Genomic DNA, 25,546 nt, shown 5'->3' on the forward strand with positions numbered 1-25,546 from the left:
TTTGTCAATGTATCCCCTGACATCCAACTCGTCCCATGACATTGCTGGCCATATTTGCATTTTTAGCCTGAAACCCCGGTCATAATCCAACCACCCATCACCGCCATATTTCTGATATAAGTCATGCACATACTGCTCATAAGCTATCATTGCTAGCGCATCCTGAGGATACCTTTCTAACATCACTGACATGTACATGTTATATGCCTTGAGACAATTGTTAATGGAGTGCTCCACCTTGGTGCTCTCCCTGTCCCTCTTTTCCTTCTCCTTCTCGGACAGTTCTTTCAGCCCTCCCCCCATGGGCACAATCCCCAATAAGTCGAAAATGTCTACAAATTCTTTCCTCCACAACCTTTCTTTGACCGCCCACGGGATATGCCATACCAAAGAATTCACTGTTGCCCGCATTGGAGCGAAACCTGGCATTGGTCTCCCATACTGAGTGGCCTGTCCCCAAACTCCACCTGGCCCAAAACTGGTTGGGCCTGCTGCTGTAGGCTGCGCTGTGCTCTGAACCCCCGACAAGACTGCCCCCATCCACTCTGGCCTGCTTGCGCACTTGCTGGGGCCACTGGTTCCGGTAGTTGAGCCATCCCAATGGTGTTAGGTGTCCACGGCCCTTGACTCCACCACTCCTGTCCCCCTGGCGCCCCCGCTGCGGCGGCCATCTGTGATTGTTGGCTGCCCCCCCAGGTGAACCCACGCTAGGCTGGCCGACTGATAGAAATCCCCCAGGTGGGATCCCGCTTTTTTGCGGCAACTGACTTATCCCCCCTCCTTGGGACCATACCTGACCCCCGTTTCCTCCCGGTGGCCCCCCAAAGCCCTGGGCTGTCCCCTGCTGCGTCAATGCTCCCGCACTATTTACCATCCCTTCCATCAAACTGGCATTAGTAAATACATTTGGCACTTGCCCATTTTTTCCCCATGCTTGCATGCATTCCATCAACATACCTTTCACCACCTCCAGGGATGTGTTTCCTTCCCCAGCTACGTCCACTGTTCTGGTTGCAGGAGTGCTGGGTGGGTTCACACGGTTCCCTGGAGCCTCAGCAGGTGTAGGAGCCGTTAAGGCCACATCCTCCTGCGCCCTCCCCTTCTGTAGTGGCCTCTTGGTGCTGTTGGCCTGTTCCTTGTTTGCTTTAGCCTTCGCCGTCATTGTCCTCTTTCTTTTCTTCACCTGGACCTCTTCTTCCTCGTCCTGTTCCACACTGTGAATCTCTACCTCCACCACCGTTGCTTCACTGGCACTGTCCTGAAACATGAGTGGTGAGTTCTCCACCACCTGGCTGTGTCCGAGCCCTTCCTGGCCTGGTTGGGCCACCATTGTTGTCATCCAGTCCGGCCCATGTGTCGCTGCCGCCACCCTAGCCATCTCCAAAAAGGCTGCCAGATTGCTTGTGAATCTACTGCTGGGCCAACTGCCCGCTTCCTCTCCCCCTTGGGAAGCCTGTTGCTGTTCCCCGTGGCTCACCGTCCTCTCCTGGCCCCTTGGTGCCCTTCTGGTGGTTGCCTGCTTGCCACAGGCCTTTCTGTGTGCCCTGAGCTTTTTTCCACCGCTCACTGCTTCAGGCAAGCGGATCTGGCCCTGGGTGTCTGGACCGATCGGGGCGATGCGCCGGCGCCTGCCTGGCTGCTCGCTCCCTCCTTCATTTGCTTTGCTGTGGCCTGGTGTGCAGCGAGCAACTGCAGGGAAAATCCGCGCAGCCCGCCCCTGGAAGCCCACTTGGGTGTGTGAGTCCTTCTGCTGGGGCCGCGGCTCTGAGTACGGGTGCTGCCGGTGCCCGTGGCCTTGGCCAAGGTAAAACCGCTTTCGGAACCCGCTTGGTTCACCCGACTCCTTCGGGCAGCACCGCGGCAGCAGACGAGTGTCCCAGTACCTGAGGTGAGGGCGGCCCGTCGCTCGGGTAGTCCGGGACCTTGGTACGGGGCTGCGGCCTCAGACGTACCTTCCGCTCCTTCCTCGCCGACGCTCGTGCCCCGCCTTCCCCACTCCGCTGAGCCGGGTCTGCTTCGTGCTGGCCTCCTCGCTCCTGGGCTCCTGCCCCGCCTTCCACGCTCAGCTGAGCCGGGTCTGCTTCGCGCTGGCCTCCTCGATCCTGGGCTCCTGCCCCGCCTTCCACGCTCAGCTGAGCCGGGTCTGCTTCGCGCTGGCCTCCTCGATCCTGGACTCCTGCCCTGCCTTCCACGCTCAGCTGAGCCAGGTCTGCTTCGCGCCGGCCTTCTCGCTCCTGGGCTCCTGCCCCGCCTTCACCGCTCAGCTGAGCCGGCCTTCGACTGCTCTGCTGCGACGTGTTATGGCCCGGCCACCACAACAGGTGGGCAATCGGTAACAAACTCCTCCTTCAACGCAGCCCAACGAGGCCAAACGAAATCCTTTCTTCTGCGCGGCGAGTCAGCAGGGTCCCACTGCAAGAGCGAGATGTCTCTGCAGTCGGACCCTGCTGATTATAAAGAGGCTCGCCCCGCCCCTTTCCTTTGTTTTGCCCTTCGCGGGCTTCGGATGTTTTGGTGCCATTCCGCCCCCGTACCCTCCCCTTTCCCTGGGGGAGGGGAACAAGTTGCATTGAGGACCCTGCAGCGGTTACCAGGCTGCCTCCTCCATTTTCTTTGGGTCTTTCCCGTCGTCAGCGACATTCCCTTGAATTTCATTTGCCACTACATTAGGGCATCGTTCTCTGTTGCTGTCTCTTCACTGCCACGACATTTTGAACTCTGTGGCCAACTCTTTTTATGTGATGACGCCACGCTCACTCTGTCTCTCTCTGCTGCTGCAGTAGGTGGGGCTAATACACCGCTTGCCACACAAATATCTTCCACATGAGATGCAAACTATAACTGCGTTCCTTACATACGGCCCATCATGCTTTTTCCTGTGTTCTGGATGGTTCCTCAGGCACCCTTTATATAAATTCCTAGGCACATTCCTAGGTATTTGTGTGGCACCAGTTGGCTTGGGTGGCAGAAAGTAGAGTCTGGTAGCTGTTGGTGTCAATCTATCGAGGCTCTTCTAGACACATGAGGCTAGACACATGAGCTAAGTAAGTCCCAGCAACGTTGAACCCTGCCCTTGTAAAGGTGTTTGACTTTTCTCTTTCCCACTGTACATACTAAAGGAGGCTTATGCAGTGTCGATGTTATTATGGATGCAGCATCTGACTTTTGCCATTTCCAGGAACTGCAGTGCTGACAATGCAGTGTTATTGACATATACCACACCTGATGTTGATTCCTTTGAATGTTGAGGGATGATTCCTCAGGAGCACAGCTGGAAAGTTAGCTAAGCAGGTTCAGTGGCTGTTGCTCACATCTCATGTGGTAGCGCTGTAGGATTCGCCTTGATGCAGCTTCAAAGCTAGACTGTAGTGCTGTTTTCAGAGTTGGGCATGGATTGGAAGCCCAGGAAGATGGCTGTTTTTGCCTCGTTTTCTTCGTTGATAACACATTTGGAGAACCCGATTCCCGCTTCAAAGCCCCCCCCTGGCACTTTTCCGATATTTTACCCCCTCAAACCACGCTAGATACTTCGAGGTTTTGAACAGTGCTTTATTATGTAACGTGAGTCCATTACGTTAGCCAAGTTCAACATTGATCACGTATGCGGCGCACAGCAGTGTATTTTGACAATCTCTTTCCTTGAGGGCAACCGCTTTTTGTAGGCCTGCTGCGCACAGATCAAAAGCGTGTCATTTCTGCTCGGGCCTATTGGGAAATCGGGAGAATTCCTGGTTGGTTCATTTTTCTAGGAGGTTGGCAGGGTTGTGGTGGAGTACATCATGTGTCATTTCACCACTCCATGCTTCCCTAATCGATTCCTTAACGGCCTTCGAAAAAAGCGGATCGACGTCTTTTTGGAATAAACTGGTGCGTTGGGGAAGCAGTGAGGGGATCTAATGGCTTTTTATCTACTCAGTGAGGTTGAATAAGTGGGGCCACTTATCCAAAAGCACGAAGACTTCCCTGGGATTAAATGTGATGCCCCCTATCTCTTTCAAGCTATATAAACGACGGATCTGCCAGAAAGGCTGGGTACGGGGGAGTCCTTGGCCCTCTGACTTATATTGAAGTATAAATGTACGCAGGTGACACTATTGTATTGGATATGACTTCCATAGGACTGCTGCACCTGCTAAGAGAATGGACATTTATTGTGCGCATAAGGACCTACCAAATAGCCATGGCAAATCAAAAACAATGTGCTTTGGCCAAGTTGTAGGCAGGGACAATTGGGTATGCAGTGTTTATATAGAAAATTATATATTGAAAGAACATATATTGAATATTTCATATCGAAAATTATTATAGAGAATGCATTTAGGGGTGGGGTAAAGGGTTAAACATTTTTGGGAAATGGTTGCGGTGGGTTTTTTGGGGTCGAAAATGGGTATTTGGGGGGTACCACCCCCCCCAAAAAAATGCATTCAGTATACCATTTTTCGATATAAAATATTCAATATGTTCTTTCATTAATTAATTTCTCGATATAAAGACATGTAACCGGAAAATTGTTGGTGTATAAATGGCAGTAGCGTTGATCTGGTAGAAGAGTTTGTTTATCTAGGTATTTTAGTTGACTAGAAATTAGTGAAGTGGATTAGTGTGGTAAGCACTGGCAACATTGGGATCGTCAGTTTTAGTAGATTTTACCAAAAAGCACAGGATGTATCACCATAGGCCTTCGAAAAGGAAAGTTGCACCAGCCATTCTGTAGGGCTTTGGAATATGACTTCTTTTTAAGTATAAATGGTCAAGCAGCCTGGAAAGTAGTCTCTAATGAAACCTCTGGGTCTTGTGAAGGATTGCCGATCAGGGTTTACAGACACTGGCTAATCTGGCATTGGTATCCTATATGCTGTTCTGCCGTAAAATATGGTTTGCCTTTGAGAATAGTCTCCTGATGATTATCTGCCAACCAATCTTTGGGTCGGGGAGTAATGAATAATTGGTGAAATAATGACAACTGTTATTACCGTGCTTAGAAGCGGCTGGAATAGAGCATAAAAGGCTATATAGCAACACACATTTTCATGATTGTCTCATTGCTTCATTGCCTTAACCCAACGGCATGTCATTAGGCTTACAACAACAATAAAAACAGGACGTTGTTACAATATAATTAGTCAATAGGACATAATGAAATAGGCTATTGGCTAAGCAATGAGTTAACAGTAACAATGAAATTCTATAAGCAATAATCGCACAAGATGTTTTAGAATATCTGACATTTTTATGTGAAATAAGTCGTTGATCATGTTGATATGGGGTTTATGTATTCTTTGTATGGAATGTAGGACATGTATTTTTTTATGTAATTCTTTGATTTTTGTCTAAGTTGTTATTTTTATTATGGAAACTATATTGAGTATTTATTAGAATGTGTGTCATGTGTTTTTGATGTGGAATGTTTTCTGTTTTTAGGATGCTATTTTTGCATTGTCATTCTTTTATGGAATGTATCCGATAAATCTGATTTCATGCGAACGATGAAATGAATACATCCAATTCAAGTTAAAAAAAAACGGTCATAGTAACAAGCACAGATACTTAAATCTGCTCTTACCATCCACAAATGTCTTCCTGCGGATCCACACTCTATGTAAATATTTCACTGCCGCAAATACCATCATTTCATCATCCACATTCCTGGCTGACAAAATGTTTCGATAATTGTTCTTATTAAACCAAACCACTTGACTAGTTATTTGAAATGTTAAACCTAGAAAAAGACGTTTGTGTATCACTGTTCTTACAGAGACGCAGCTCCTCCTCACTGATGAGGCCCGACCAGGCTGAAACATGTGTCTGGGGTTGCTGTTGGTACTCTTGTTCAGAGTTGCCCAGCATTTCGGTTCAGGACTGCTCTTGGGCAGGACAAAGACTGATGTGCAGGGAAGTTTCTCCTCTGTGAAAGGGACAGTGAGCTAAAGACTTGGTTGTGACTCTCCCGGGGACCATACACCCGAGAACAGGTCAATGGGACATGCTCATGACGGTAGAGGGACTCCTAGAACCCCCCTTGTTTTATGTATCACACTTGATTCTGAAAGACCACTGGGGGATCTAGCCAAATTGGAAAACGCCAAAAGTTTGGAAACTAAATGTTTTGTAAAATATGTTGTCATATTATTCTTTGAAGACAGGGCATTACAATCCCATTTAAATATAAATACATGCCCTGCTAGACGAATACAGTTTTATGAAATGGAGATTTAAACAGGATCCTTCGCGGATACATGGGAAGACCACGATCCTTAAGACTTGTTGTTTATGTTGGTATATAATCATTGAAAGGGGGTATTTCTGCAGCCTGCGGCTCTCCAGGTGATTTGGACTACAACTCCATCAGCCCTTTCCAGTGCAGTCAATAGTGAGGGGTCATGGGCATCGTAGTCCAAAATATGATGCAGACACCGGATTATAGCCGTCTGCCCTGTCAGCAATCACACTGAAGTATTTGGAACACATTTTTCCAAAGGTTCTACTGTCAAGAATAAAGTATATTTTTAGGAGGATTTGTATGGGCAATAGGCTTGCTAGCACTACATTTTGGGCATTTTATTTCAAAGAAACTACAACCATCACCAGTGGGGAATGTGAAGAATCAAGAAGTTTGTCCAGACTTTATGTAAATATCATGAAGTAATGTAAGGGGGGATAGCTCAGGGGCACTGCTCTAGTCCTGTAAACAAGGCTACACTGAGCAGCACTGTGCACAAGTCCTGGTACTGTGCTTGGAGGCTGGAGTCATTTTCTTAGCTTACTATTGCTATTTTAATGCAGTATTGCACTTCAATTTTTTATATAGCACTACGAACCCTCAGGCATCTGAGTGGTGCTTATTTATTTCATTTTATTTTTTGCATTTTTAAAGGCCCACAGGCATTGAGGCGCTGTTACAGGAATTGTTTGTTTTTTAGTTGCCTAATTGTTTTTTTTTTCTTTTCTTAGTTGCGTATTTATAACGTGCTTAAATACCCAGAGGTTTCTAAGCACTCACCCGGGGATCGAACCTGTGTTGCTTCTTGTCGTCTTGCTTCCGGGGATCGAACCTGTGTTGCTTCTTGTCATCTTGCTTCCAAGGCAAACACGTTGCCGCTGAGCCATCCTATTCCCCGGTGTATGGGAAGGGCGAATGCAAATGCATAAAAATATATTAAAGCTTTTGTAAACCAAATAATTCTTAGTTAATAAAACAACGTCACATGTCAGTTGGCCTCTAAAAGAGCTGCCGGTTGTGCGTCCGGGTTGATGGTACGCCAGGCTTAGCTCTGAAAGGCAAGGCACAGCTGGGGACGAGCCAGGGTTGTATCAGGTGCCCCTCGGGAAGACCTGGGATGCACGGGCCAGAATCAGTCACATGTCAGACAGCCCGGGGCAGAGCCATTCCCATGCTAATCTCACATGTAAACAGTCCGCCAGCCAGGGCCTCCCCTCTGAAAGTCTCAGAGGGACAGTGGTGGAATGACTGGCGTGCAGTACTTACCTATGTGAGAGCAGGAGAGAGGGTGGGGTAAGGAGATAGAAACTAGCAGAGTGGCAGTGTGCAAATGGGGGCTGTCTGCTAAGTTGAGTGTGATGAGTGCAAGGTGCCTTTTCATGCCATTTTAGGCCCTTTTATGTCTTGTTATCGGTGGTCGAAGTGTATGAAAAGAAGTAGTGGAACTATGTTGCTTACTAGCCTTCCCCTGTGCCCCGAAACCCACATCGTCACGCCCCTCCCATCTGCAATACAAACCCCCAAACAAATGCACCTGCTGTATAAGGGAATGTTCAGTGCAGTGCACTGAAGTGCAAGTTTCAACTGCTTCCTACCCTTTTATTTTAAAACAAAACCATTCCTGAAAGGTTTCATTTTAAAATAAAAGTATAGGAACAGTAAAATGTAATTTTAAAAAGTGGAGGAGCACCGCTCCCAACCGCACCCACCCACTTCGAACTCTGCTTGTTATTCCCTTTTTACCCTGTCTCCAGGGACATCACAACCACATCCATGCCATGCTGGCTCATACCAGTGATGTTGACCTGCTTGCGATGTTATATGAATGCACACACTTCTGCAATTGTCCAAATCAGCACCATGTATGATGCCATGGTGGACCATATACATAGAAGGCACACGTGGCAGCACCCTGCAACCACGTCTTGCCCCACTCAAACATAATACTGACTACTATTTCACCTTCTTGCTTCCCACCATAACCAAGACCACATGCCTCCATACCACCATAACACTGAAACACTGCAAGCCACGCTGCCTCGACCATATCCATAAAGCACATGACATGCACACATGAACCCAACGCGTCACCAAACAAGCTCACACTTAATATCAAACATACCCACCCCCGGGTATGCACAGGCCGGGTCCCACCAGACGCCACACCTCACAAAACACCCTGACATTTACCAGCACACCCAGTCCCGCTCCTTTCAATCTGCCCACATCAACACTACAGACACAGCTACCTTGCCATCCTCCCTACACTCCTACTTCTTACTCACCCACGCCAACTTTAACCCAGCTGATAACTTGCAGGCCCCAAAGTGCCTAGAGGCCATGACATAACATGACATGCCAAACTGCTCTAGCCTGGATGGCCTTCTAGCTGGAAGGTCACTCCTTAAAAATCCCCTGCAACTCACAAACCTCGGAACCCACTTCTTTCCCTGTTGTCGTCCCACAAGGATCAGTCTTTGGGCATCATATCTTCACCCTGTATACATATTCCCTTCCAAATCCTTTGTATATTATAGGCAAACAAAACAAAACACACTGAAAATATACTGTTAACTCGGCTAAGAAAAGTGTAAAATTGAGAATTATGTGGACACTTTTTCCTGAGTTAAGGAGTGATACCCTTATTTTGTAATGGGTAAGTGTTTTAATTTAGAACATCTACATGTCTTTCCTTTGTTTGTGTGACAAGCGGAATCAATTTAGATTTTGCTTTGCAAAAAGATCAATTTTACAAATGCTAATTGCAAAATGATTTCATTTTCTTGTTTGCAGATTCTATTTAATTGGAAATGTGTGTTTGAAATTAAACCTCTCCTGAAGATCCGTTCCAAATTGAATAGAAACGGTGAAACACGTTGAGAGAGTTAAAACTTTGAGAGGCAAATCGAATGAAAAGCACGATATTAATAAATACATGGCATTAATTATAAAATTGCAATATCTCCTTTTTTCAAGATGAAATGCAACAAACAAGGGAATTATAGCATCTATAGTTGGCGCAAAAAAACATTTCTCCCTAATCTACATTATTCTCTTTGTCGTCGTTTGGCTTTTACAACCACCTCTTTGCCCACAACACTCAATTCCTTTCCTCATTTCCCTCATTCGCCCCCGCCATCTCAGGATAGATTACCAGCTGTCACTGCTTCATGTTAAAGTCGTTGTAAAGGAACGTCGCGTTTCTCCCAGCTTCCAACTCCATCCCTACCCTCTCTTGTATATTTTGCGCCTGACCTTGCTTCCTTGCCCAAGGCTTACAACATTGGGATCCTTTTTTGATAGCGACCTCTGATTACAACAAATGTATTGCTACCACTGCCTCTGCTGCTCATATTAACTTTCTCCACATTCAGAACATACGTCCATTTCTTACTCACCACTCTACGCAAAACTTTTATCTCCACCGTTGTACTCAGCAATTTCAACTACTGCTAGTGCCTACTCCTTGGCCTCCCTCTCTGTTCCTTTCTCCCGCTAAACAAAGTTCTCATCTTTGCTACTCGCACTCTCTACAACCTACCAAGAGCCTCCCTTGCTGCATCTACCGACACGATGCTGGTTGGCTCTCCATGCACCAGCGGACACTTTTCAACTTCCTTCTCCCAGTCTAGCAATCTATCAATGGTCTTGCTCCTCAGTACCAGTCGGATCGTATCTCTGTTTACTCACCATCTTGTCCCCTCCAATTCCACTACAGCACTGCCACCTGCTGCCCATCACATTCAAAGCCAGCCTGAATGTGGATCTTTTTGAAGCTCGGCTTAAACGTCACCTACTGGCCAAAGAGGGAACAGCCCCAACCCCTCCCTAACCTGACCCCGCCACTCATACCATTGTGGCATAATAATGTATTTTTTTTACATGTTAACAGTATTCCTGTGTTTGCAGCACCTGCCTCCCTAGGTTAACGTTGTCTTTGTAAGTCACCATTGTTTTGTGCCCCTGGTCTATGTGCCACTTTGTTCACACCCTCATATATTGGCTCATCACATGTTCACATCTTTGTGCTATTTTGCAGACACCATTCCTGGGAGTGCCTCCCTCTTTCCGCCATCTGTAAATGTGTTACTGTAAGTCATTTCTGATCGAAATTGACATCCCCATCTTTCAAACAGATGCAAATAAATAAAAATACAAAACACAAACTCACCTCTGAAAGGCCCAGGTGCACTGAATCAGTCAGTCCAATGTCAAGCACAACTCTCCAGGTGTTTTGGACTGTGACTTCCATGACCCCTCCCCATTTACTATCCTGGATTGGGCTGGTGAGAGACGTAGACCAAAACCTCTGAAAAGCCAAAGGCTGGAGCTCCACCAAAGAAGGTCCTGCTGGTGTTCAGGCAGATCCAGTCATGTGTCTGGTGCGTGTGCACAAGGCCTGGAAGTTCTGCGCAGAGTTAGTCACGCGCCAGCCTCATTTGAGAAATACCCAGGGTCCCCAGGGCAGAGACACATTCGTGCATCCGGCTTTTTTTCCCAGAGGCCTGGTGCATCCGGGGCAGAGTTCCTCGTAAACCAGGCCTACCCCTGAGAAGACTTTGAGAGGCGCCGATGGTCATATGTTCTGATAGCTGCTTAGCTATGTTATCTATGTTTATTTTTTGAATGCACGTAGGCTATGGATGGCCTCTTAGCGATAGAGGCCTGAAGCCGCTGAGGAATGATTCATTCCTACCAAGGTTGGAGAAAAGAATTGAGCTCTAAGGGTTTTCTTAAACAGCTGAATGCTGGGTATCTCCCGTAGGGCCAGTGTGGGAAGGGTCTCCTGCCTTCTTCAACTGCCTTCTTCAAACAGGGTCTTTAGTAATTATGCTGGCAGGACCCCAAGAGACCTCAGGGGTTCAGTATCGCTGGATTATGTCCTTGATAAAACTGGGTCCATGCTCATGAAAGGATTCGCGGACCACACAGAATATCTTCAATTGAATGCGAAAGTGCCCACAGTCAGGTGATCTCTTCTCTATGGGCAAGGCCAGTGATGGCCGGCGTGGTCACATTTTGGCAGGGGCTACACAGTGTCTTTCCGAAACCCCCAGCCCTTTGTGATGAAAAGTGACTCCACTGCCATTTCTCTCTAACACTTTTCCTCTCCCTCCACAGACGGGGCGCGTGGATAAGAACTACCCGATGGTGAGTGGCCACACCGCACCAGTGCTCGACATCGATTGGTGCCCACACAACGACAACGTCATAGCAAGTGCCTCGGATGACACAACAGTCATGGTAGGTGCCCTTTTGGGCAAGAGGATTGGGTTGGGATTGTGTTTGCAATGTTCTTGAAGGATGAGGACCCTGTGCAGTTTTGCACTAACTGCACATCCTCACGATGTTCACTACTGCACCCTTCAACCGCTTGCTATGCAATATTAAGTTCATGCCACCAGTGCTTATGCATAATCAGCACTTTGCATTGTCACCTGCCTCTAAGCCCTGTCAGTAACTCTTGCGTATCGTCTGAAGGAGCCAGGTCACGACCCAGACACAAATGTCTTATTGATTTCCTTATAAGGATCTTATCAGAATCTTATAAGATCTCACATAAATCCTTCTTCCAACATAAAGTTTCTAAAAAAATTCAATATGCATTTGGGTGTCACATGAGTTCTTGCAAAGTTTTTATTATTGTTCTCGAAATCCCATTAGTAGGTTCTCCAACTCCGGGCCTCGAGGGCCAGAATCTTGACAGGTTTTCAGGCTATCCCTCATTAATATTCATGAAGACAAATGTGCATACATTCAGAATCCATGTATGCAAATTTATCTCATGAATATCAATGAGGGCTATCCTTAAACAACAGCATGGATCCAGCCCTCGAGGGCTGCAGTTGGACAACCCTAGTTCCTCACAAGTTCATGTGCCTGGCATAGGTGTACCGGCTGGGTCTGTGACCTGCTGGTCTTCTTTGGAGAGAGTGAGTAAAACTGAGGACAGAGTGGTGAAGGGGGCCCCTAGTTGGGCAGGTGGAGTGAAGATTCCAGAGGACAAGTGGGGGTCCAGCATTTGGGTAAATGTCACGTGGCAGCATAGGGGAGAGCATTGTGCTGCCCTGCCCTGTGACACCAGTTGAGATGGCGGGTTGGGCTAAGATGCCCGTTCCACAGGTGCAAGGCCAAAGGATAAAGAGGGACTAGGAGGGATTGGCACATGCCGGCAATCCCGGGTAGATGGCGAGGATCTGAACATGACGTGACTCTGTTCAAGGAGAAAGAAAGTGCAGTCCGTAGAGGTGGGGGGTGGGGAGGAGGCAATAGGTAAGACTGGCAGTGTGAAGCAATTGGGATGGAAGAGGTCTGGAATACAATGAGTCGAGGGATGCAAGAATGAATCATCAATGACAGGCCTGAGATTTCAGGGGATACTTGCAGGGTGGGTGAATTATAGAGAAGGACAGCGGGCAGTAAACACACACCCTTTTTTCAGAGAATTGCATAGGGACATGACTGCTTATGGCTTGGGCCTTGTACAAGAGGAGTAGATAGGTCTAAGCAGTCATCATTAACATTGGTAGTGGTTGTGTACGGATTCTTTCTTTCGGATGAGGGAGCGCCATAATCTGATACAAGTTAGGAACTTCCAGATGTCAGAGTGCACAGGGAGGAGGGGTTATGTCTGATACATCTGCCTTCTGGGGACTGTTGATGCATAAAATGAATTAATCGGTGGACCATTTGGATGTCTGAGACACAACTAAGCCATGCTCCTGGCTCACTTGGGCAACTCATATCCTTGTGCACCATTTTGAGATGCTAGGCTGACATTTGTGAGGTTTTGAACACATCGGCAAGGGTTCTCGGGAAGGGATCGAGGCCGCTCCTCGCGCTGTACTGCCTGGGCGCAGGGAAGGAAGGGGGATAGGTGAAAACTAAGAAATGTTTGAGGGTTAAATTATGGAACAGTCATCACGAGGGAATAGTTCAGATGGGGGTTGTGACTACTGTTCGTGCCACACTGCCTGGACGATCTCTTGTAATGGAGAAGGAAGGCCAATGGGGGGGAAGAGGGGTACCTTTCAAGTGTAATATTATGGAGCAGCCATAACACGGGGATAAGGGTCTTTCCAGGTGCAACATTACCTGGGGGATTTCCTGCTAGTGGGAGATGAAAGGGGCATTTTGAGGGCATAATGCTGGGCACCACATGGGAACGCCCTTCAAGAGGAATGAACCTTTTTGCAAAAGCTGCATGGCCTGATTAATTTCCTGCTATGAGGAAGGTGTGTGGAGAATATGGAACTAAATGGGGATGCCTACATATGAGGATAATGGAAGCATGGTGCACCTCTAGTGGTCAAGAGCCACTAGAGGAGGTTGCCAAGGCTGGGGAACAAAGAAGAGTTGGGATCAAGAGAGATACAACTGGGGTGCTATTAGGTTGAGGGGTCACCATGCATTTCAGACAAAGAAACGGTGCCGGGAAGGGCAGCATGCTCAGTCTGGTTGTCATCCAGGGTGTGCTCCAGAGACGTCCACTCTTGAGGTGACCGACGACACCATGTGCATGCTGGATTACTGGATGATTGTCTCCTCATGTTTCTGGTTCTCTCAGCAGCTTTTGTCATGGTCGACTATGGGTTATTTATTTCCATAGCTAACCGGATGGGTATCTCTGTGCTAGTTCTGGACTGGTTTTTATCTTTCCTATCTGGCCAATCTAAATGTCTCCAGGTGGGTCCACCATGCAGTGTGGCGGCTTCTTTAGGTTTTGGTTCTGTGTTCCATGTTATTTAGCATCAACATGTTGTCACTGGGGGATATGATATGGAGGGCTAGCATCTCCATCCACCAGTATGCAGTTGACACCCAAGTGTATTTTAGGGTGTCTTTGCTGGTGGTTTTCGAGCACCTGGGTGGATGTCTCATCATAGAACACTGGATGTTGTTTCACTCACTTAGATCAAATCCTACAGAGAATTTATTTTACTTTCTTCCCCACCTTCTCCGCCACCGATGGAATCCTAGTTGTCTAGCTTAGCTCCTTTAGGGAATTCCCCCATCATGATGTCCCCTGCCCGACCCTCTGGTTTCATGATTAGTTTAGTTTAGTTTAGTTTAGTTTATTATTTGTAGGGCGCGCCAAGCCCTGGAGCATCAGGGCGCACAAGACAAGAATATGCTCAACTTTTTTACAGGTACATCTACATAATCATAGTACATTCTGCAATAAATAAAATATATACAGGTACATGTGCATGGTCATAATGCAGTATACAATAAGCAAGAATGAGCAGGGCTGGAGCTAGGTCCAGACAAGAGGTGATAAGGGTACAGGAATATTTAGCAATGTGGAGGTGATATACAGTGGAATAAGTACAGTAATATACAATGGTGTAAAATACAGAACGTGGTATCAGAACTGGGGCATGCAGGTGGATCACTAGTAGGGACAGTCAGGTCAAACAGGTCGGATTAGTTAGATGTCATTAGCTCTCAGCCACTTGGTCAAATTCTGCCTGAATTTCGCAAAGGGCTGGGGTTCTCTTATGTCATGTGGTAGGGAGTTCCAAAGCTGAGCTGCTTTGACTGCGAAGCTATGTCCTCCAATAGTGGCACGTTTAAAGCGAGGGACATAGAGGCAATTCGCATTGACCATTCTTGTTGGTCTAGGTGAGGTTCTTAAGTGTAGCCTGTCCATGAGGTAGGGTGGTGCCATGTTATTGAGGCACTTGTGAGTAAGGGAGGCAATTTTGAGTTGGATTTTGTCCTGAGTGGATAGCCATTTATATTCTCTTCTTATAGAGGAGATATGCTCTTTCCTGTTGATCTTAAGCGCGGCTCTCAGGGCATTATTCTGTAGGACCTGGATTTTTTGGATAGTCTGTTTGTTAGCCCCAATGTAGAGACCATTACAGTAGTCCAGTTTGGACAGTATAAGGGCTCTGGCAAGCGTGATGCAGCTGTCTGTAGAGAGGAATTGCTTGCTGGCTCTAATGAGTTTGCAAGTATATGCTGTAGAAGAGGCTAGGGAGTTGACTTGTTTGCCAAAGTTTAAGGTGGCGTCAAGGTAAAAGCCTAGGGTCTTGACTTCCTTTGCTACTTTGATATTGTTCCCATCGATAATGAAGCTGGCATAGTCAGTGTTAAATTTAGTTATGTATGTCGGGGTGCCTAGGATTATGAGCTCAGTTTTGTCGTCGTTCAGGCATAAGCCGTGTGTGGCCATCCATGCCTGAACGATGCTGTAAATTTTATTCACTAAGGCCAGATCCACGACGTAATCTCCTGAAAGCGGAAGGAGGATCTGGGTATCGTCTGCATAGTTGGTGTAGGCGATACCCAGATGATCCATTTTGTCAAAGAGCGGCTTTGTGAATATGTTATAGAGGGTTGGTGATACACAAGATCCCTGGGGTACACCGCACGTTATAGGGATCGGGTCAGCTGAGGCTGATGGAGAGAAGACTCTCATGGTGCGGTTATTCAGGAAGGATTTGATCCATAATATGGCCTCTTTAGAGAAGTGAGCAGCAGAGTCTAGGTGGCTGCATAAGACTCTATGGTCGACTAAATCGAATGCTGCTGAGAGGTCTAGCAAGAGGAGTAAGGCTGCTTGGCCATTGTCCCTATATTGATCTATTTGGGCCTTGAGATCGATAAGGGCAGTCTCTGTTCCATGCTGGGGACGAAATCCAGATTGGCGGGTTCCGAGCAGGTGGTTGGATTCAAGGAAATTTTGTATTTGCATGTATGCCACTTTGTCTAAAATTTTTAGAAGAAAGGGCACAGTCGTGATAGGCCTAAAATTGGTGGGAATGGCAGGGTCGAGGGTTTGCTTCTTTAGGAGTGGCAGGACCCACGACTCTTTAAGATTTTTCGGTACAATGCCGGTAGTGAAGGATGAGTTGATGAGTTTAGTTATGAATGGCGATAGTTCTCTCGCAGCATCCTTAATTAATTGAGCAGGGCATTGGTCACCTTTACAGTTGGATGGTTTAAGTCCCAGGATCACTTTTTCGACTTCAGTGGTAGATACCTTGGAGAAGCAGAAACGTGTTATTTGTTTAGATTTAAGTAGGGGTGCTGGGGTTAGAGCGTCCTGAGGTGTGAGAGATGCTTTTTTGAAGGCGATTTTAGTTTGTAGGTTGACTACTTTGTTGGTAAGGGCAAACTGAATGTCTGAGCACCATTTTTTGTCCTTGGTGCAGTTTTCTTGGGGAATGATGGGTGTTTCCAGCTCTTTCAAGATACTGAACAGTTCTCTGACACTTGATTTAGATTGGGATATTCTGGTATTGTATGTTTCCTGTTTGGCTAGTAGGATATCTCTTTTGTATTGGGATGATATCTTTGCAAGGTTTAGTTTGTTTTCTACTGTAGGAGTAAGTCTCCATTTGGATTCTAGTTTTCTTTTGGTTAACCTGAGATTTTTTAGGTGGGGGGTGAACCATGAGTTGAGATGTTTTTTCGGTTTACTAGTCCGTAATTTGAGCGGTGCTATGTGATCAAGGGCTGAGTTCATAGTTTCATTGAATTGATCAACTAGCATATCAGGCTCCGTGTTAGCTGGGAGCGAGTTTAGTTGGGGTAGTATGATTGGCAACAATTTTTCCGTGGTTATTAGCTTTTTGTTCCTCGTGGGTATAAGAGGGGCAGGTGTGGACTTGGCTGTGGCTAAGTTAGTATCTACTGTAAATAGAAGTAGAAAATGGTCCGTCCAGATCTGGGGAACAGTGTCTGTAATGGTTACTCCACAGTTGTGATCAGCTATCCAGTCAAGGATGCGGCCTTTATTATGAGTGGGACAGGTGACTCTTTGGGCAAAGCCCAGCTCTTTTAGGATCAGAGCAGTAGCTGTGGACTGGGTGTCTTTAATATCATTGTAGCCTAGGTTGAAGTCTCCTAGCACTATAGTTTGGGAGGTGTTTTTAAAATTGTTGGACAGGGTGGTGGAGAGGTCCTCAACAAAGGTTCCAATAGGACCAGGAGGTCTGTAGAGCAGGACAATGTTTAATGTTTGGGAGCTGGTGGTGGCTATTTTGACCGAGAGGCATTCACAAGATTTCGTGATGGGGGATGTGGAGACTCTTATGTCGAGACTGATCTTGGCAATAATGGCTAGACCCCCGCCTCGGGAGGTGTGTCTGTCAGCTCGTATGATGGTATAATTGTCGGGAACTGCTAAGGAGAGGGCGGGACCCGCTGCATCGTGAAGCCATGATTCTGATATGGCTAGGAAGTCTAGGTGGTGTCCGAGAATAATATCTGAGATTTCTGTAGCATGAGCGACTAGGGACCTAGCATTTATGAGTGCACCTTTGAGGTGATGTTTAGTGAGCATGGTGCTTGCTATAATGGTAGGTTTGGAGCATTTTTGTGTGGGTCTTTTAGGGATATGAGCTTTCCGAGTGTGTTCTGCAGTGGTTTTCGGCTGTATGTTCATTTTTAGGAAGTTGATTTGTTCAATTTGCTTTGCTGGTAGTTCGTACAATTTTGGTAGGCGAGCACGAAGTTTGAGGTTTCTGTCTGTGGTACTACAGGCCCTGTATGTGGTAGTATCATCTTGATACTGGTTTACTGTAGGTCCAATGGTTTGTTGAGAAATAGGCATGGTAAGGTAGGGGAGTGATAATATCACTAATATGATGAGGGAGGCAGCGTAGAGAGGTAACTTAGGTGTCCTATCTAGTGCAGTGATACTTAGTATGTTTGGTTTTGGAGAGTACATGCTAGCTGACTAAGTCAGGTGCGCAGATAGCAGCACAGTTAGATATAGCTTTCGCTATTAACCTGAAGATAGGGAGTTGCGGCATGCGAATTGAGGCACAGCTAGATTCAGAGTATTGGCCTTATTTAAACTAAGGTATGCAGTTGTAGCATGCAACTAAAAACATAGCTAGGTTCTAAGTTCCATTTTAGCGACTAGAAACATATCACTAAATGCAATTTTAACCTACAATTGAATGGTCTGTAAGCGACCTTAAGGCACAACACAATTGAAATGGTCTGTAAGCGACCTTAAGGCACAACACAATTGAAATGGTCTGTAAGCGACCTTAAGGCACAACACAATTGAATGGTCTGTAAGCGACCTTAAGGCAAAACACAATTGAATGGTCTGTAAGCGACCTTAAGGCACAACACAATTGAATGGTCTGTAAGCGACCTTAAGGCACAACACAATTGAATGGTCTGTAAGCGACCTTAAGGCACAACACAATTAGGGTTGCTGCGGCAGGGTCAATTAAGAAATAACCCCAGAGAGGGCTGACCTAGTGCGGCTTGGAGAGTATGCATAGCAGGCCAGCAGCATCGTAGCAGGATCCTATAAATGGCTGCAGATGGCTCAGGTCTATAGACTATAATCTCGGGCAGCACACAAGACATTGATCATGGGGGACCATAGCAAGATGAGGTAATAATAGGTGCAGCCACCTAGGTTCAAGAGTTAGCGAGTGTCATAGTGTAAGGCTAGTGGTAAAGGCAGTACAGAAGTTCAATGGAGAGCATGTAGATCAGGTTGGGTAGAGAGGTAGGTGCGGCCAAGCATGCAGAGCATAAAAATGATGGTAAAGTGTTTAGTAAAGTGATTGATTCTGTTTTAAGTTCCTGTCCTCATATCACCAAGCTAACCCAGGCCTTCCACTACCTGCTGGCTCTCTTCAGAAAATTAGTACCCGGCGAGGGACAATCATATTGTAACATGCAGTCCGATTGGCCTTGCCCGGGCTTTACCCGACCGGCAATCCCTCTCCAGCGTTCCTTTCCTTTGTCCCCGGCACAGGGGTGTGTCAGCCCCTCCGCCAATGAGGAGCCTCGGAACAGAGTAATCCCCGTTCCGAGCCACAACACGGCTGGAGGCTGCCATCGTCCCCCGCCGGGAATTCAGGTAAGTGTTTTTTCCCTCTCTCTCCCCCACATCCAGTCAATCCCCTCCCCAACCTCCCAACCTCACTTACCTTCTTTTTGGTCCTTTTTCGGTAGTGAAAACGCTGGGAACACTTCTGTCCCCACTGCGTCTGCTCCCGATCCACGACTGGCCGTCATAAAAAGGAAGAAGTGACTATGTGTAGTCCCTTCTCCCTTTCCATGGTGGCCATTTTCTTTGTTTACTTTTTTACATTGATTTTGAATGGCTGCCATGGAAAGGGAAAACGTACTCTGTCGTTTGCCCGGCTGCCATTTTATTTTGCGTTTTAGAACAGAACATTATTGCTCTTAGTACCCCGGTCTTGCGGGCGGGGTACTAACAGCAATGAGCCCCTCGATGCAGGAGCTTCGCTCGGACCTGTAACTATGGGCCCCGGGGCTTTACCCCGTCTCTGGGCTTATTGCTTAAATGAAACCCCTTTTAGTGCCAGATGATTTTAGATCGATTGGCCAAACTTTGGCCATCTTACGTCTAGACGGTCATAGTATCATCTTGAATGATCTTCCTGACTCACCCTTGGGTGCAATGAAAACTGTTTTTCACACTGCTTCTTGTTTGGTCCTGAGAGTACACACATTTGACAAAACCCTATTTTGTTAGACCCTCCCTGGCTTCCTTTTACGTTTCTGGCACAGTTCAAGCTCTGCTGAGTTACCATCGATGCATTTGTCCTGGGTCAACCCTCTTATTTGGTCAAAAAGCTTCGGGTGGCTCAGGGTGTCAGCAGATAAAGAAGGACACATCTAAACTGCTCAGACACTCCACTAGTCAACAAACACACATGTACAAATCAGGGCCTTTTCATCAGCTGCTCCCAAACTATGGAACTCCTTGGCCGACTGAGATGCACTGTAGTCTAAATTGCTAACTTTTCAGAAGAGCTGTACATCTTTTAGTTTTAGGATTTCTGAAATGTTAGCTAATAATCTTGTATTTTGCTTATTTTTCTAATTGTATTTGTTCATTAATTGTACTTTTATTCCAACCACTCACTGTAATTCTATTTGCATCTGTATGTGGACTATTGTGATTGTGCAGCACTCTGTTGCTGTTTGTAGGCCTAGAGAGCTTCATAGGTGTATGAAATAAAAAGAAAAAAAAGAAAAGGGAACTTGAAGGTGCATGGCTTTTTCAAGGGAACCTAGAAGGGTGAGACCCGGCTCCGATTGATCAAGGGGAGATAGTCTTGGGAGATGAGGATGGGGGGACTGTATGGGTGCTGAGGGATAATAGATGGTGGGGAGGGGGCGGGGTACAGTGGTGTGTGATGAGTAAGAGGAGACACAAGGAAAACGTATGCTTGGGAATCTTGCAGATACTATGGTCACCGCATCAACTCAGAATGGGCTTCGGGTTCTCTGGCCTCGGGGGCAAGGGTGCTGTGGGGGGATATGGGGGGGCGAGGACAGGAACGTGTCAATGAATAGGGTAAGTAGACAGGTGGCCATAGGTGCTGGGGTGTTGGCAGTGCTGTGGGGTTCTAGCAGTACTTGGGATGGACCCGCCTGTTAGTAAGCATGTCATGTTATTGTCACACGAACATCACACAAGTGGTTTCTTGGCGCTATTCTCAGCAGACACGGATGACTATATTGCAGATGCCCAGGGGTCTGGCAGATGGCAGAGGTCATGATGTGCAGAGGGGCCCTGCCTTATGGTGTCAGGAGGAGAGACCCTTGGGATATTGGAGCCATGCATTGGGTGGTAGGGTCTCCAGGGTGCGACCAGGAGATATGACTATATTGCAGATGCCCAGGGGTCTGGCAGATGGCAGAGGTCATGATGTGCAGAGGGGCCCTGCCTTATGGTGTCAGGAGGAGAGACCCTTGGGATATTGGAGCCATGCATTGGGTGGTAGGGTCTCCAGGGTGCGACCAGGAGATATGACTATATTGCAGATGCCCAGGGGTCTGGCAGATGGCAGAGGTCATGATGTGCAGAGGGGCCCTGCCTTATGGTGTCAGGAGGAGAGACCCTTGGGATATTGGAGCCATGCATTGGGTGGTAGGGTCTCCAGGGTGCGACCAGGAGATATGACTATATTGCAGATGCCCAGGGGTCTGGCAGATGGCAGAGGTCATGATGTGCAGAGGGGCCCTGCCTTATGGTGTCAGGAGGAGAGACCCTTGGGATATTGGAGCCATGCATTGGGTGGTAGGGTCTCCAGGGTGCGACCAGGAGATATATGGACGGGCGTGGTGGGTTCATTTGGATGATTGAACGTAGAGGAGGAGGAATGCACTGTTGGCAACAAAGGGGGTCGGGGGGCATTGCGGATTCTTCTTCTCATTTATGAAGTGCGTCAGAACCACTGCTATGCACGTGGCAAGCAGCACACTCCCTGAAACGGCTGCGGTGGGAGCAATGCGCCCCCTTTTGCAGCAAGCCCTGCCCTATCAAGTTCAGGATTGGCAGGCTTGCCCTCAAGGAGGTATGTTCACTTCCCTTTGAAACTCGACAGCACTCTGCGTGCTTAATATCCTGGGCAGAGCACTTTACAGGGGGGCCCACTCATACTGGACATGCGGGTGGGCAGGTAGATGGGATAAGTATTAGGTTGAGGTGGGGAGTTCAAGGTGGGGAACTGCGGTCCCAGGCTGTTTTTCGCATTTTGTAAAGGTCAGTGTTTGTAGAGCTCTGCACGCTTTGTTGGCTTGGCCGGCTAATTTTCTGAAGACAATAGGGATCTGGGTTCAAGGGGATGCTGGTGCAATGGACAATGATGGACAGAACATGCAGGATGCCATTTTGTGGAAGAATGATTGTTACCTATGACGGAAGTAGCATTGCGAAGTTGAGGGACCTGGCAGGAGGTCAGCATTGCCATATTGGGGTGAGAGGACGCTAGGACGAATTTGGCGGCCATTTATTTATTTATGTTCATATTGGCACTGCCAGGAAGGAGATCGCCAGGGTTTTGGGATAACAGTTATGTATTCAGCAAAGGTTGAGGCGGAGGAAGAAAGAGGAGCAAGGCCAGGGGAGGACATTGGATCTTAGGTTATGGTGTATGATGGTAAGGGTCGGAGAAGGTTACGATATGGACTGGTGATCTGATCTTGTTTTGACAGGTAGGACTGGGCATGCTTGGCAGTTTTAGAGGTTAAAGATGGCAGCAGAAGATGACCAGTATTTCAGAGGTGTGCAGGTGATTGGGAGGAGCCAGAAATGACACCATTTTGGCAGGGTTTTTCTGGGGGTCAGAACCATCGCCACATTGAAGGAGGGTTACAATAGTAAATATTTTAAGTTGGAATTTACAATTAGAATACGGTAAGGCTGAGAGCAGGCCCTTTCTGCCACTGGGGCAGGTAAGGCGGACAGAGAAGGACATTTTAGGTAAACAGAACACCTTTCTATTCACCCCTTCTCTCCGAACTATGAGTTTTTTCTGTCCACCTTACGTGCCCCACTGTGTGAAGAAGAAACGAAAAAGGTTTAGTAGTTTCTGGTGCGATCTAACAAGGCTGAAGGGAAAAAAACAAATTGAAGCTGTAAGGAGACCCTAAGGTCAGGAGCAGGGGCTGTGTAGACCGTGAAGTAGTTTCTATGTGTTTGGACCTTGCAGGGTTGTATAGTGAACTAATATATTAGCAAACTGTTTTGGGAATTTTTAGTCTGTGTGAGTGAGCAAGAGGCTGAAGATGCGGAATATGTAAATTGAGATTACCGCCAATGTATTCTAGGCGTTTGGTCCTGCTATCCGACTTCGTTGTGTGGTGGTGGGTCGGGAGGCGGAGCAAGAAGGGGAAGTGATGGGGGACACAGAAATAAATGGTTTGAAACACTCATCTGGAGTCTGTGTCCGTGTGTACGTTAAGGTCCCCCACATGGTCTGCTGTGGCCAAGGTTGACCATAACACTGATGACGAGGGATAGGACCCACGGCAAGTGGTTGTGCTGCTTGGGAGAAACAGATGTTGCACGGCCCCATGGTGTCACTCAAAGGTTGCTGTGCCGAAGGGAGATAAGCCATGCCTGCACGAGTGCACAGTCCCACTGCGAACTCCACCAGAGCCGCGATCAACGGGCAGAGCCGTGCAGCGCATCCACATGACTTGCCAGCGCCCAGGAGGGTGGCAGACCACCACAAGGAGTGGGGACACATAAAGGGAAGACTGAGCCGGTCAAGCGGTCCACGCACATGTAGTGTTTTCAAGGGCCCATGCCAGAGCCCAGGTGGCAGGACAATGCTGCCACATGGAGGGGAGTACCAGGGCAGAATATTGCTGGGAGGACCAAAGAGAGGGATCAAGGCCTCCAGCACATTACAGGCAAAAGGAACACATAGGAATTAGGGCTGAGGGGGAAGGCACAACTAGGAAGAGAGTGGATGGGGTATGGAACCACAATAGAGCCAGCAAGAACTTCACAGGCCCCTGATGACATGCAGTTACCAAGGATGCACCAAGTGAACAAGGACAATTGACGAAAGATGTTGGGTCAGGACATCCCGGGGACTGTGTCTGCACATTTGTCAGGCACATTCCCGCCAATACGGGGTGAGTCGCTGTCATTGCAATTAGCCACAACATTTGGCCTCACCGACACAAGAAATCTAGGCCCCAGAGGGGCATGATGGATTCGAGACTTCAAGGTCCATTTTGGGGCAGTGGGCCCATTGGAGGATGAGAGGAAGAAGAACTTGCTAACACTGGTAGTTGGGGGAGATGTTCTGGACATCCTCTATGAACTGGTAAAGGATAAAACCACCTCATTTGATGAGTTAAAGTATGTGCTGTCATATATTTTGCCTCACATATCAACGTTGACCACGAAAGGCATATATTCCACACGACTACACAGAACAATGGAGAATCCCTATACACCGACGTCATGAGACTCTGAGTGAGAATGAAACACTGCAAATTCCACAGATATTCCAACTAAGAGGCGTTGAGGTTCCAGGTAATAGTGTGCTGTGAATCCCTCTACTCCAGAAACAACCATCCTTGGAGGAAATACTGGCATTGGCACATACAGAATCAGCCATTGAACTGCAAGTTCAGACGATGAACAGACTGAAAAAACAACCACCACAAAAGAACCTGAGAACAACAACAAACTGACCCCGGCACAGGGCAACCAGTCCCTACACAGGAGGAATGATAGATCATGCTTCAAATGTGGCTATGAATTCCCACACAAGGGTGTTTGCCAGGCATTAGGACAAACATGCGCAGCATGTAGAGGAGAAAACCATTTTCAGGCTGTATGCCGAAACGCTCCCACAGCGCCACACCCAAACACATCCCCAAGGTTGGGCCAACGGTTCATGCCTCATCAAAGCAGCACGACCAGGCAGGCAGGGAAAACAGAAGACACTGACATCAAAAAGGTAACAGCAGCAAATACTGATATCGCAAGGAATAAAGATCACCGAAATGTAGGGAACACAGACGCCCAAGGAGGAACGTGTGATATATGGAGGCCAGATCTCCATCAGGGAGTGAGTCAAGCTCGGCTACAGAAGACCAGCAGAAAAGGGGATATGTATGGGCTGAAGGAAACCTAACAGTGAGGAAACACTGCCCTATCATACAACACGCCAACAGAATTCCTAATAGATGCGGAGCGACAGTGCATGATCATCGAAGAGGGGTACAACAGCTTGACATCAAAGTCGAATTTGAAGCCAACAGAAGTAGACATCTACCCATATGATTGTATACAAAACAAAGAAAGGCTTTTCGCACAACTGTTTATGCTCGTCAACCTTACAATCTTAATGTCTCGCTGATTAGGTTGTTGCATCTTTTAAGAGTATGACAGTAAAAAAGCAAAGACCGCGTAAACTTGTAACCTTTATGATACTCTTATTAAAGACAAGCGCCAAAAATTATTTTTGCCGCTTGTCTTTGATAAGAGTATCATAAATATCTACCCATATGACTTAAACATCCCATTGCCTTGTAGAAGAGCATTTGCCACAAGATGCACACACAATTCTCATTCGGCCCGCATACATCTGCATGTCCTCAAGACAGAAAAAGAGAGTGGATGCATCCTGAGTTTTAAGACAGCGTTGGACATGGTTTTATATACCATTTGCAATCACAAAAGGACTTATTTCTTTGGGCAAATCCTAACAGTAAATGTTGATATTGTTTATGCAGTTTTTTGGTTGGCTGCTGAGGGTTTATACTTTGGGGGTCATTATGAGTTGAGCGGTAGGGGATTACCAGCACCGGTAAGGAGACCGGTGCTGGTAATCCCCTACCGCCCAATTCCGAGATCCCTTAGCGGGAACCGCAAGGGACGTGTGATCGGACCACACGTCCTTTAAGGGTCCCGCTAAGGGACCAGGGCGCTAATAACGGGCCTGCCATAAGCAGGCCTGTAATTAGCGCCTTCCCCATTCCCATTGAGCTCTATGGGGTCTTAAATGGGAATGGGGAATAGTTGGTTCAATGTGCCTTACTGGTCCCTCCAGGGTCGGA

The 25,546-nt window shown here is 47.3% G+C and overlaps 1 protein-coding gene across 5 annotated transcripts in view; it reads left to right on the forward strand.

Annotated features, from left to right (window-relative positions):
* Nucleotides 1-25,546, forward strand: part of CORO6 (coronin 6) — a 251,563-nt gene that overhangs the window by 135,633 nt on the left and 90,384 nt on the right. For all 5 annotated transcript variants that reach the window (XM_069615259.1, XM_069615260.1, XM_069615262.1 and 2 more), the window contains exon 3: nt 11,342-11,464. In XM_069615259.1, the coding sequence (XP_069471360.1) occupies nt 11,342-11,464 (123 nt within the window). The remainder of the gene's footprint in view (nt 1-11,341; nt 11,465-25,546) is intronic.

Source organism: Ambystoma mexicanum, chromosome 9, assembly GCF_040938575.1.
Source record: "Ambystoma mexicanum isolate Mex_15411 chromosome 9, UKY_AmexF1_1, whole genome shotgun sequence".
In the NCBI taxonomy this organism is placed as follows: domain Eukaryota; kingdom Metazoa; phylum Chordata; class Amphibia; order Caudata; family Ambystomatidae; genus Ambystoma; species Ambystoma mexicanum.